Source organism: Halichoerus grypus, chromosome 6, assembly GCF_964656455.1.
Source record: "Halichoerus grypus chromosome 6, mHalGry1.hap1.1, whole genome shotgun sequence".
In the NCBI taxonomy this organism is placed as follows: domain Eukaryota; kingdom Metazoa; phylum Chordata; class Mammalia; order Carnivora; family Phocidae; genus Halichoerus; species Halichoerus grypus.
In genome coordinates, this window is record NC_135717.1 from 163,218,948 (window position 1) to 163,233,313 (window position 14,366).

At 42.4% G+C, this 14,366-nt stretch overlaps 1 protein-coding gene across 5 annotated transcripts in view; it reads left to right on the top strand.

Moving 5' to 3' along the window:
* Window positions 1-9,957, top strand: part of TCP11L2 (t-complex 11 like 2) — a 47,695-nt gene extending 37,738 nt beyond the window's left edge. For all 5 annotated transcript variants that reach the window (XM_078076511.1, XM_036083151.2, XM_078076514.1 and 2 more), the window contains 2 exons: window positions 1,889-2,061; window positions 7,509-9,957. In XM_078076511.1, the coding sequence (XP_077932637.1) occupies window positions 1,889-2,061; window positions 7,509-7,750 (415 nt within the window). In that variant the 3' untranslated portion in view covers window positions 7,751-9,957. The remainder of the gene's footprint in view (window positions 1-1,888; window positions 2,062-7,508) is intronic.
* Window positions 9,958-14,366: the final 4,409 nt, after the last annotated feature.

Sequence of the window (14,366 nt, forward strand, 5' to 3'; positions counted from 1 at the left end):
CCTGTCCAAGTCAGAAAATTCCTAGTCTTAGTCAATGACCAGAAGTTTTCATGGGTCTTATATGGGTCAGCTCCTCCTGCTGGTTCCCCTTTCAGGTGCTTTCAAGGACTTACATTGTTCATTCCTGTCTTTGAAGGGAGACGCCTCTATCCTTCCATCCTCCTGCTCATTATTGAGAAAGCACATAAGATTACTTGATAAAAGCCTAAAATATTAAGAGCCAACAGTGCCCTGAGTGATTATAGCATCCAAAGTTGTCAGAGAGAGGATAGGATTTGCCTTGGGCTGCACATTGAGAAAAAAGGCAAATCAAGGCCTAAGGCCTGGCCCAACTATGTCAAGGCCCTGCCCTTTCTACTATTTCTGTGCTAATCAGCCAAGCTCATTTACTTCACATTCCAGGACCCAAGACGTATAATGAAAAGAAACCTTCTCTAGGTTTGCAGCTGGTCTTACCTTAGCATTTCCCCACACAGGGTAACTATTACTTTCCAGAAATTTTTATTAAGCCTTTAGAGAACCCACAGTGCTGCTTAAGTATTCATATAAAGCATATAGCAAAGTGGTTACTGAGAAGTCAAGCTTCAGGTCAGACAGACCACGGTTTAAGTCCCAGCTCTGCTATTGACTTGTTAGGTACCCTTGAACAAGTTCCCGAATCACTCTGAGCCTCATTTTCTCACTTGCAAAAATGGATAATTGTGCCAACTTACAAATGTGGGAACTTAAGATGATTCACTGTGAAGCACTTAGTGCAGGTGTCTGGCACGTGGTGCTCGATAAATGTTCACTTTTAATAACTAGTTAGTTGTTAAATCATCTCTTTATAGATGCTCTGCCTCTCCGATTGCTTCATTGTTTTAATCCCCCATGCCCACCCCTGTTCTCTTATCCTCTAATTTCCATTTTGCACAAAGTTATCTTAAAGACCATTTCTGGATCATGAGAGACCATTTTCAATCATTGTTCCCCAATAGCGTGGACTCAACACATGCCCTTTCTAATTACCTCTTTTTTCTTACCTCTTAAATAACCCACTGCCAATTACTTTTTATGGTTTTCTGGGATTTTTGATTGGTTACTTGAAAGTAACAATAGGAAGAAGCTTCTTATCTTTGATCATGATAGATCAAGAATTTTAGGTAATTTGTCATTATGGTATAAACCTCTAAATATCTTCATTTCTTATGAGCTTTTTTTTTTTTAAGATTTATTTGTTTATTTTAGGGGGAGAGAGAGAGAGAGAGAGAGAGATCACAAGTGGGGGGAGGGGTAGAACAAGAGGGAGAAAGAGAACCTCAAGCAGACTCTGGCTGAGTGCAGAGCCCAATACAAGGCTTGATCCCAGGACCTCGGGATCATGACCTGAGCCAAAATCAAGAGTTGGCCGCTTAACTGATTGAGACACCCAGCGTCCCTTCATTTCTTGTTTTTGACTGGTTTTATAGATTCACTGTTCAGGCATGGATAAAGGAATCGATTCTTCATTTTATAAGCATAGATTTAACAACAACAACAAAAAAATCTATGAATGAATCTGCTCAGACAAAAAGGTTTATTTTAAGAAGTAAATAGGTATTTTCTGATGGTCCTGCATGAAAATGGGGTTGCGAGACTTATTTTCAGGGACCACACTTTTCTGACTCTGCTTTCCTAACTAAACAGTACCTACAGAATTGAATGGTTTTAAGCATTTAAAAATCTGCTACACGTAGGTTTGGTGCTTGGGAGGAGTCACTATATTCCAAGTTCATGCTAATAGAAGTACTTACTGTGTGTAAATGAAAAATGACAGACATTTGAAACAAGTTGGTATATTGAAAAATATTTAAAAACTGCTGAATAAAAAAACTATTCCTGATGCGATTTTGTTTTATGCTTTTTTTAGGACCTTTAACTTGAAGGAAGTCCTGAATTCTATTGGTGTTCAGACTTGTGTTGAGGTTAACAAGGCCCTGGTGGAGAGAGATTTATCCATTTTAAATGCTGAGGTCCAAGCTAATCTCATAGGTCAATTTTCAAGCATCGAAGAGGAGGACAATCCTATCTGGTCCTTGATTGGTGGGTCCTCGTGTTTTCATTGGTTTCCATTTCAATTCCAATTTGCTTTAACTTGCTGGTTTTGACTAATGTCAAGTGTCAGTTACATTTTAGTCTTAAACAGATGACCTCTTCCTTTTGGAGAATAAATATTAAAAACGTAAAGAAAGAAATTGTACTTTCAAAGGTTTGGGACTCACTGCTTTTTCTGTGTATATATGTAACAGAGTGGGGGAATGTTCCAGGGCCTTCTGTCTTACTATCCAGCCAGGAGATTTTTATGAAGAAAATACCATAATGCTACCAGTATGTTAATATCCTAGATCAGTGTGACAATCCAAACCAGCCGGCAGTATGCTCAAGAAAGTAGATGCCAGTTCTGCTGTGAGCGAGGCTAAGCAAGCTGAGGCCTCTTTCTCAGCCAGGTTTAAAGAGACAATGAGTCAAGAGGCTGTGGAACTGGAGGGGCATGGTGGTGGGCTTTTTTGGTACTTGATTCCTAGGCAAGTGACCCTCTCTGTGTCAAGTTGTGTTGGTGAGTTGGGAAAGCGGAGAAGGCATCAGTTGGGACTGTCTGTGACCTGTGACAGGACTGAACTAGCTTAAGCAAAAAGGAAGTGCCTTAGCTCCTATAACCAACCAGAGCAGAGCAGGGCTGGCTCCTATGCAGCATAGTCAGAGCTCAGACTGTGTCACCGGCGCTAGTCTCCCCAGCTCCTCCCTTCAGCACTGCCTCCCTTCGGGCTGGCTGTCTTCACAGATTGACTCTTTCCATCATGGCAGGACTGCTTCAGCTCCAGCCTGTACCTTTCTGTATTGAAGTCAAGTGGAAAGCAAGGTATTGGCTTCACTGTAGGCCCAAATAATGACCCCAGAATTGAGTCTCATTGGCTCCCGTTGGCATGACTGTAGGTCAAGTCACATTCTTGAATCAGTCTTGGTGGCCAGAGGGGAAGGAACCGGAGCTTGAGACGTGTGTTCAGTACCTGGAGCCAGGATGAGTCCACTTTCCCTGCAATACCTGGTCTGAGAGTAGGGAAGAGAAGATTTGCCCCAGACCAAATCAGGGTGATGTGGCCAGAAGGAGGGGGAGAAGGTGATGTGGGGCACAAAGCAAGTGTCTGCTATAGAGAGAGAGGAATAAAGACCAGAAAGAGGAAAAGAGCATAGAATTGGAACTATGGACTAATCTGCAAGTTCTCAAAGTACGACACTGACTTCCCTAAGAGTACAAATACTTGTTATTATTATTTTTGAGGCTCTCACATAGTTTCTCTCATCCTTACCCCTGGGGACATGGAATGCTGGAGATCTAGGCCGTAAAAGCTCAAGGCTTTAACCCCTCCCCAGAAAGGAGTAGTGCTGGTTGCAGCACTGTGGGTTACCAAGAGATCACTCTGGACGACAATGACAAACACACCATAGCTGCAGCCACTCGGGGCTGAGGCCTTCCGTGCATGCCTTCACTGCCGACCCCTGTGTGTCCTCATGGCCCTTAGTCTCCAGCAGAACAGCCCATAGCTGGGAGGAGGAGGGGCAGACCGTTTGCAGTCTCTGCCACATACCACTGGCCCCCACTGGTGCGCAGGCCTTGTGAGGATGGAATGCATGTCTCTTGTCTTCTATGTCCCTGTACCAGGCTGGACCCACAGATGACATTTAATAAGTACAGTTGATCCTTGAACAACACATGTTTGTACTGCACAGGTCCCCTTATATGCAGATTTACTTTGATACAGTACTGTAAATGTATTTTCTCTTCCTTATAATTTTCTTAGTAACATTTTCTATTCTCTAGCTTATTTTATTATAAGAGTAAAGTATATAATATGTGTATAAAATATGTGTTAATCAACTATGTTATTAGTAAGGCTTCTGGTCAACAGTAGACTATTAGTAGTTAGGCTTCTGGGGAGTCAAAAGTTATATGCAAGTTTTTGACTGCGTGGGAGGGGTCAGTGCCCCTCACCCCCATGTTGTCCAAGGATCAACTGTATTTGTGCAAGGGGTGAGTGCATCAGAGACTTAGACTGGGTGCGTACCTCACATAACCAACTGGCTACAGACAAAGGACTCTCAATGAGCCAGTCTGACTCCAGAGCTCATATTCTTAACCACTCCTGGTGGGCACTATAGTCAGAACTGGAGCCCTGCTGTTGGTTGGCATGGTGGCCGGAGCATCCAGGTGTCCTCTGTGCCCTTGCTTTAGATAAAGGAAGCACTTGCAATTTCAGAAGGAAGGGAGCTGGGATGCCCTAGCTAGATGCCCCACCCCAAGGTGGCCTCTTAAAATTCGGTAAAGCACCTTTTTTTTTTCACCCAGCTATCCCTAGTCCAACTTTTCTGCTGTTTTGCAAACTGAAAGCATTTTTAACCTCATTCAAAGTATCGTTGCCTAGAAACTCGAATGACTCATTTGAGCGGCTCTCCTTCGACTCTGGAAGCCAAGGGCACGCCTTTGGCAGGGTCTCAGTTTGGCTGCTCCTAATTGGACAAACACTTCTGTCATTTTAGTCTTGGCCTAAAAACTGACTCATCCACAGAGGAGACAGAACTACTTGTCAGCATAATAACAGTTTTGAAAGAGTTTCTTTCTTTCTTTTTTTTTTAAAGATTTTATTTTTTTATTTATTTGACAAGAAAGAGAAACACAGCGAGAAAGGGAACACAAGCAGGGGCAGAGGGAGAGGGAGAAGCAGGCTTCCCGCAGAGCAGGGAGCCCGATGCGGGGCTCTATCCCAGGACCCTGGGATCAATGACCCGAGCCAAAGACAGACGCGTAACAACTGAGCCACCCAGGCGCCCCTGAAAGAGTTTCTTTCTTTAAACAATCTTGCAGGAAGGTGTTTGGACCATATCTGTGACGAAAACAGACCTGGGCTCCTGAGAGTCAGGCAACCAGTCTAACAGGAAATTTAGTACACAATTGACTAATTTTCTGCTTGCAGAAGGCTTGGAGTAAATTAAGCACTCAGAGGAACCCGGGGACATAAGAAGGACCAGTTAGCCTTGGTTTTCCTTCCCTGTTTGTGGTACCCATAGTCTGCCTTCTTTTGTTCTTTTTTTTTTTTTCAAGATTTTATTTATTTATTTGAAAGAGAGAGAGGGAGAGGGCACAAAGTGGGGTAGGAAGGTGGGGAGAGGGAGAAACAGACTTTGTGCTGAGCAGGGAGTCTGACGCTGGGCATGATCCCAGGACCCCAGGATCATGACCCAAGCCAAAGGCAGACACTTAACCAAAGCCACCCAGGTGACCCTGCCTTCTTTTGTTCTTGATGTGCTGTTTATTTAGAATGGGATTACAACTCCCACTGTGTTCTTAGCCTTTTAAAAAGATAGCTAGAAAAGGTTTCTTTCAAATCAGCTTTTTTCAAATGCATATGAAAACTAGGGAAAAATTATTTATAGATTACCTGCTATGTAGATTATTTGCATGCTTGTAGCTATCTCTGTTTTTTAAAAGTAATTTTCAGTTGTATAAGTGATACTTAACATGAATGATTTCTTCTTGTTGACAAATTATGAGTGATGCCAAGTCCTCTTTGACTGCCCACCCCATTTCTCGCTGACTCTGTTGGATGTATTCACCTTTACGGAGCTTTTTCATTCCATTCTCACTTCAGTTCAGTCAGCATCTGTGATGTGCCTGCCATGTGCCAGACCAGGGATATAAAGATAAAAAAGACACAGCCCTCACCCTCAGGCAGCTCTACGTCTAAGAAGAGAGAGAGAGAGACATATGTTCTCAAGTAACCGTAATACGGCATGATTGTCTGACGGATGTTAGGGAAAGCCACAGAAAGGAAGTAACTTTAGGCTTGGCATTGAAGGATGTTTTGGACTTTGGGCAGAGATGAGATGAGAGGGAAGGGTCGTCTAGTAAGAGCAAACAGTTCTGGCTAAGACAAGACATGCGACATTGGGAACTTAGAATTCTAGGTCAGACCTAGCTGCAATGTGTGACTTTTGGGAGAAGTGTTTGGAGACAAGAGTTTCATTAATGTCATCATGGTCCATATCCTGTGCACTGTGTTCTCTTTAGTAAACTTTCCTTTGTGAAGTTTCCATTTCCAAAAGAAGTCCTTGAGGCAGTGTGGCCTGTAGAGGGTCTGGTCTGTCCGGGACTATTGCAGCCTCATTTACTTACGCATTTCATCCTTTTGTAAAGTCGCCCACATGCAGTTGCGTTGAAGCAGGGAAGTAGGAGGATGGAGAGGACGGACAGCTGGAGTGCCAGTTGGGGCAGCCCCTCCTCAGTGCCTCCAGATTGTTGGCCATAGGTGGGGCAACTGTATAATTTATTGTCCAAACCAAGACACTTTTTAGAGCATTCTTGTTAATTATGCCAGCACAGCAGGTGTAAACTCTGACTGTCCTGGGAAAACCTGGATGTGTGGTCACCCTGGTCATGTGGTAATTTGGGCCCCCAAGTTTGCATCTCTACATTTTTCAAGAGGAACCAGAAATTTGGGTTTCTATGTGAAATCCCATGATTTTAAAGAGTTTCTATTTCTAAACCCCCCGCTCCCCCCAAAAAAACATTGTGTGGGGCTGAACTAGCAGTGCCAGTTTACAAACTCAGCTTTCATGTACATGACTAAAATCATGGACATTAAGTATTAAGTTTTTGTAGAAGAGTCCCTGTCCTACTCCAAAAGTACTCTACATTTTTTTGTCTGCATTGCTGTGTAACAAGGCACCTCAAACTCCAGAACTTAAAAAAAACCCACAAATACAGTGTTGTTCACAAGTCTGTGGGGCACCCGGGTAGTTCATCTGGGCTTGTTTATGCAGTCAGCTGTGGCTTGGGTAGGTAGCTCTGCTGATCTTGCCTGGACTCTCTCAAGTGTTTGCAAGCTTGTTGTCTATAGGTTGGTCTAGGACGGCCTCCAATGGAACAGCTGGACTTCCCTCGATGTGGTCTCTCATCTAGCCCAGGTTTGTTCATGTGCAGTGGTGGGTAGAGAAAGCAGATGTGAACCATGGCACTTGGAGCCTCTGCATGCAACTAGCATACCGGCACTTCTGCCACATTCTCTATCAGCCAAAACAAGCCATAAGGCCGGCCGCAGTTCAAGACATGGGGAAACAGTCTCCAGCCTTCAATGGGAAGAGCTGCAAAGCTACCTCATAAAGAGCGTGGATACAGGGAGGGCAAAGAATTGAGAATATTACTGCAGTTCACCTACCATAATTACTATTCTTTTTTAAGATTGTATTTATTTGACAGAGAGATAGCACAAGTAGGCAGAGCAGCAGGCAGAGGGAGAGGGAGAAGCAGGCTTCCCGCTGAGCAGGGAGCCCGACGTGGGGCTTGATCTCAGGACCCTGGGATCATGGCCTGAGCCAAAGGCAGCCACTTAACTGACTGAGCTACCCAGGCGCCCCCATAATTACTTTTCTCATTTCTTTTTAAAAATCATGTTCTTTAATAATGGGACAGATAAAGATATCTTCTTTTTCCCCAGATAAACGAATCCAACTATACATGAAAAGCCTACTTTGTCTTCCAAGTCCTCAAAAATGCATGCCTCCCGTGCCAGGAGGCCTTGCCGTCATTCAACAGGAGCTAGAAGTGCTAGGCTCTCAATATGCAAACATTGTGAATCTCAACAAACAAGTGTACGGACCATTTTATGCAAACATACTTCGAAAGCTGCTCTTCGGCGAGGAAGCCATGGGAAAGGCGGATGCCTCATCTTCTAACTAAAGAGAAACTGACATTGGATGCGAGGTTGGAAATCCAGCACTTTGGTACCCAGTCTGTTTCCACCAGTGGCATTACAGATGCGGCACATTCTCAGTCCTGTTCGTGGTGCAGTGTTAGCCTGAATTTGTGAAATCCAGTAATATTAGCGTTGCAGAAAACATGCACATCGTATAGACCCTATTCATGCATATTTTCAAGTTCAAAAGAGATGTTTTTAATGGACAGAAAGCAATTTGTAATTATATTACCTATATAATACTTGTAAGGTTTTCTTAAGTATTCATATATGGCTTATTCATTCAACCTTAAGGAGTTGTATTTCCTCACTTGTCATTATCAAATCTAATGATTTTTAATTTTGGTACAACTTCTTAAAGGGTTGGAAGTCGTGAGAATAACCAAGGGGATTGATGTTCTGAATAAATGATGTGAAGTAAGCATAATTGTATTTGAAATGTACAATTAAATATTATTAATGTGTAATAGAAACTTACATAGTAAGTCTTCAAATTCCACAAATGTACCAAATCACATTTTATATTACCAATTGTCAGTATTTGTCTAGAACTTAAATTTATTAAAAATATTTTAAAGCTATGTACAAAATTTTAGATAAAAGTTGTTCATGTAGTGAAAATAGAAAAAAAAAAAATCCCTTCTAAAATTTTATTCTAGAGGTTGGTTTTTCTGCCTGCAATTTATCCTGCCCTCTGAGAGAAACAACTTTTGCACAAATATCTTAGTGAATGTCCTTGCATTTCTCAGGCCATAGGTAAGGTTTATATAAGATTTTGGTATTTTTACATAAGGCAGGAGTGGTTTGAATTGATTTATTTATAATAAGAAGGGAAGTTAACAATAAAACCAGATCCCCAGGAGATCACTGTTCTCAGTGAAGTTCACATCTGAAAAAGAAATAGTTGAACTTTGGATTTTTTTTTTAACCATATAACTTGCTAGCAAATGCCCCCTGTGCTGATTAAATTCTTACCCCGCTGTGACCAAGATGCTCTTCTAAGTATCATTATCATTTGACATTCTTGAGCATTAAAGCAAAACTTGGCCAAGCCGGCACTGGCTGTCATTGGGATTTTAGAGAAATCGGCTTGTCCTGGAGTTGAATACTTCTTTTGAAATGTTAAGGGAAACACTCCAGTCTGGGCAGACTCCGTCTAGAAAGTACTTTATTCCCATCAAACACATTTTGGTTATTTTGTTCTCTAAGGACTCATTGAATCTTCATAGTCTGGTGGGGAAGAGTGGGTAGGACTTAAAAAGGAGCATTCCTTTCTTTCTTACCTTCTTTTCCTCACTATGACTTCCACCATTATGGTGCTATTTAATTATTTTATAAAGTTCTAGGAAATGATTGTGTGGGTAAATTACCTCCGAACTTTACATTTTGGAGGGATCTGCCAAAATTTGAGGAAATTTTGAAAGTCCTTTTTTTTTTTCTCACAATGACCAATATATAAATCAGCCATTCTATCCATCTGAGCAGCTGTATATAAGTAACTTTTCCTGAAGAGCACATCACTGGTCTTACCCGTTTTCCACCCCCTCTTCCTATATTTCCCTTCTGCCCGTGTTGTCCTGTGCTTAGAAACTATAAGGTGCTAAAGATTTTTGTTTTCATTTTCACTTAAGTTGAAGTAGTTTTCAACTCTGTTCACTTTGGAGTATGGGTGGCAGGGAGGGTCTGACATGGAAAAGTAATATGTAGTGTGACTTCTTGTTGCTTTTTGAGGTAAACTGTATACTTAACAGGAAGACCAGGTGGTGTACTTTTTTTATCATCAGATTGGAATCCAGCCGGTATTCTTATATACTTGATTATATTGCAATTGCCAGCAGGAAAACAATGTGCAGACATTTTTTTTAAATGCATTTTAAATGAAGGGCATTCTGCAGCTTTATTTTTCCTTTTTTAAGTCCCAAAGTAAATCTCAATGTCTCAAGTCTGGATTTAAGCAACTACATTTATTAGGATTTTAAAAGCATATCCCTTAGCATGTTGTGTTTTTTGTTTTTTTTGTTTTGTTTTGTTTTACTTAAATGTTTACTTCTACTTTTCAAGTTTTCTTAACGTGGTCTTGTTTTGTAATGTCAATTTTATTAAACACCATACACACATTTTCATTCTTCTGCTAAAACATGTATTGTGTGCACTAGTTAAATTTTAAAACATTAAAAATTATTTCAAGATAGCCAGTGTCTCTTTGTTTCCTAAACCACCTTTGGGTACCTCAGGGCTGGATATTGTACAGTCTTTATTGTAGTTGTTCTAGAATTATTCTTCTGGTGATTGTCAGAGCCTTAAAGAGATCAGGTCATAGTCACTCAGTCAGTCGGTCAGTCAACAAATACCTACTAAGCATATACTATACGCCCAGAGGTATCCTACGTGTTGTGATACACAGTGACTAGACAGACACTGTCCTCAAGAAGCTTATAACCTAGTAACAAGGACAAACTTGTGAACCATCACAACAAAGTGTAATATGGGCCATAAAACAAGTACACATAGTGCTAGAGGTAATACCATCAAATTCTATTTCATGGAGATCATTCTTGAGCTACGACAGGAAGGATAGGCAGGAATTGCCAAGGGGCTAAGAAAGGGGAAGGCACAATAGGCCAAGGGCATGGTGAGTACAGTGGTGTGGAGAAATGGCAAGCCAAGGGCCAGCACCCAGTAGAAAAGTAAAAGTGAGGGGAGGCGAAACGAGAGAGGTAAAAAGGTTCTGGGATGTTATGCTAAAATTTGTGGGTTTTGTCCTGAAATAGATGAAGAATTTGAATCTTTTGAAACAGGAGAGGGTTATGTTTTAGAAATTATGTATTTGGAAATTATGTTTTGGAAAGATTACCCCGGCAAAGAACAGTTGCTGTTGGTGCTGGAATATTCCTCTGCATGGAGTGTGTACACATACATGCACTCACACATGAACACAGGGTTTAAGGAACAGAAATGGACCCACGCCAACTGAAGCAGAAAGGGAGCTTATTGCTTAGCTATAAAGTACCTCACAGAATCTTCTTAATCTGGGGAATCAGGCTTGGAAAATGGGTAGGAACCAGGGCAATGCAAGCTACAGGACTCTGGCCAAGCTGGATTCAGTCTTATGGCTTCAGAGACTGATTTCTCAACTGTCCTTGCTTCTTTGCTTCATTTGCTCAAGATTTAAAGTCCCAGATATCAACAAGCAGAAGAATCTAGACCAAGTGCCCGGGCTCTGATTTGCAGGGGATGGAATGAGGGAGTAGCTGACCCTTAGACTCCCATGGTCCCATCAAAGTCACCCAACCAGAGATGTTTTCCAAATGGACAAGGTTTGCTGAGGAACAGAAAGAGAAGAAGAAGAAAAAATCCACCATCATGTACATTTGTGAGGTCTTTAAAATTTGAATGTGAGAAATGTGTGAGCTCACCCAATCTAGCATTGCCTCTGAGAATAACACCATAAGATGATTCAAGGAAGGGTATAGGCATGTGAAGTCAGCCTTTATTGGTGTGTGCAGATGAACTGTTGAACAAATAGCTCCCCATCTCAGTGGCCTCATAGACCCACATTTCTCAAATTACAGTTCAAAGCAGGGGGTAGGTTGGTGGGCTCTCGGGGAGGTGCTACTCCATTCAGCCCTTCAGAAGCCCAACTTCCATCCTTCCTGTGACTGATGTCCCCCTAGCTCTTCAAAGTCTCCATTCACTCAGAAGATAGGGAAAGAAAAGGATTGCCCACTCCCACTGATGGTTCATTGGCCAGAACTCAATCATGTGGCCTCATCTAACTGCAAGGGAGGCAGGACAAGGTGCCGAGGAAGAAGAGGCTGATTTGGATATATTGGTCAGTATTAGCAGTCTCTACCTTGGGTCCTTCTAGCTTCCTTAAATAAGCCCCATGAATCTTCTCTTCCTGAAAAAAGGTTTAAAGCCATGTGCCTGCTCTGATCTTTGACTAGTAGTTCTCCAGAGCACTGTGTTGAGAGGATTTTGAAGCCAGGTCCAGGATGAGCAGTAGAGAGCGCTGTGTCTGCTTGGCAAAGTATGCCACCGCTGCGGAGAGCACCGCCTGTTGTGCAACATATTTTTATTTCTAATTCGAACCCTTCTTGAAACTGAAGTTCAGCCTGTTCCACCTCTGGGGATGGTAAGTTCCAAAATTTTCCACTCATTGTTTAGTGAAAGTAGCATGGGACTGAGAGTCACAAGACCTGAGTTTGAATTCACTTCCTCTACTTAATAGCTGTATGAACTCAAGCCAGTTTCCTTAATTTCCTTACCAGTTTCCTACCCTACCTCACAGAGATGCTGTGAGAATCAAATGAGATAATGTATTCAAAATCGTCTGCAAACTCCAAAGCATAATGTTGTCAGAATATGTTAAAATAACTGTAATTTATTAGTCCTAAATCTCTTTCAAGCTTCAGGAGGTTTTAGTACTGTGAGCTGTGATGGTCAAGTACTAAATACATCAGAACAGAAATGGTCATATCCCATCAGAACCATGGTTCATTAAGCCCAGTATTGTCACTGGCAGAGAAGCTCAAGGGTATGCAGAGGAAGCAGTAATTGTCCTTGGTGACAGCTGCAAAGGAAAGTGACAAACCCAACATGTTCTAATTGTATCTAGTAATCATTTATGATCTTTTATTTTTTTAAGATTTTATTTATGTATTTGACAGAGAGAGACACAGCGAGAAAGGGAACAGAAGCAAGGGAGTGGGAAAGGGAGAAGCAGGCTCCCCGCTGAGCAGGGAGCCGATGTGGGGCTCGATCCCAGGACCCTGGGATCATGACCTAAGCTGAAGGCAGCCGCTTCAACCAACTGAGCCACCCAGGCGCACCTGATTTGATCTTTTAGAAAGTATGCTTGTATTACTGACTTGTGTCCTCTTGTTCTCTATTTTGGGGGTGAAGCTTTCTCTTCCTCATCTCTAAGCTTACTATGTTAGCCTCTTTCAGATTTCAAGGGAAAGGGGCCGAGGGATTTATTGCAAGGCTTTATAAAGAAGAAAACCCAGAATCTGTCTTCAGCAGCTGCACTGGCAGGCAAGGAATACTCTAAGCACTTCATACACCTGACCTCCTATAACTGCACACCACCCTGGGAGGCGGGCTTTATCACCATTTCCATACAGGCAAAATGAGACTCCAGATTGGCCGAGGAAGTTGTCCAAGGTCACAGAGCTGGTGTCTTTGAACCCAAAGAGTCTTACCCTGGAAAGTGTGCTCTTAAACGACCTGCTATATAGGTTTCCTAAGGTCATCCAATCAAAAGTATTTCTCACGGCTTCCAAAAGCTTCCTTGGCGTTTTACTTCTCTGCTTCTTTCTGTGGCTGCCCTCCCTTCTGGTCCTTCTTAATGAATAACATCCCAGAGAGAAATGATTGGGTCTAATTGCCATTGGTCAGTATGGTCACTCCTCTCTCCCACTCTCCTGCGTTGGGTAGGGGTCTCATGCCTGACAAGCCACCTCAGCTCCCCTGCCTGGCTGTCTTTGGCAGATTCCTGGCCCTATCAGTTCTCCCAGTATGGCCAGATCTCATGACACAACGCAAGGCTTTTCAGAGAAGGGGTTTGTGGGCGTGTCAAGCAGCAAGAGGTTTTTGGACCATCCACCCTTGCTCAAAATGCAGGTTGTTCTCTGATTAGAGGCTTCTGTCCATGTTCAGCCTCACCTTGCTGTTTGTGAAATGATGGCTTCATGGACTCCCTCTTTGCCCTTGCCTTTCCAGACTGAAGAGCCCATGTTCTTTCCCCAACATTGTTCTAGTCTCTGCTAGTTCTATTATGAATTTATTCAGGTTTAGAAATCAGGATCACGCATGTGTTCTCCCAGTCTGGATGCGTCAAGGTTTTGAAGAAGAAAGGACAATCCTTTTCTTTCGTTTCTAGTGTCTTCATGTTGAAGCCTCTCAAAGTAAGGTCTGATTTCTTTAACATGGCATAAAGGCCAATAATGGCCCAGCCCCAATAGATCTTTCTAGTGTCATCGACAGACACTTCCCTATAGACAAGCCCTATGGAGAACCACACTCAATTGTCAGGATGTGGTACTGTGTAAAGCTCTCATGCCATTGCTCATGCTGTTTTTCTCTGCTTGAAATGTCTTCTGCCACCCCATCCATTCAGTGTGGTATTATGATAGAGCGGTTGAAAGCATGAGCTCTGGGGTCAGATATTTATGGATTTAAATTCCAGCTCTGCTTGGCAAATTTCTTAATCCCTATGAACCTTAGTCTTTTCTCCTGTCAAGTGGAGATAATCATACTTACCTCCCAGCAGTTGATCATTACATCAGAGAATGCACACAGAGTGGTTATTCCAACGCCTGGCATAGAGTAAATGATCAGTAAATGGTCCAGCTTGGACACCTCAGTTCTTCCTCTTTCTTTTGCCCCTATTTCCCCTACCCACTTCTCCATGGCATTGGTCACCTTCTCATCTGACTATTGCAGCACTTTATACTTAAGTGATAGCACTGTATTCCAAGATGTCAGCCATTTTTCCCTCCGAGATTTCCCTTCCCAAAATGCCCAGCCTTCTACTCAAACCATGAGTCTTTTTGCACTAATATCTCAGGAAAAGGATGTGACAGCAAGAAACAGAGA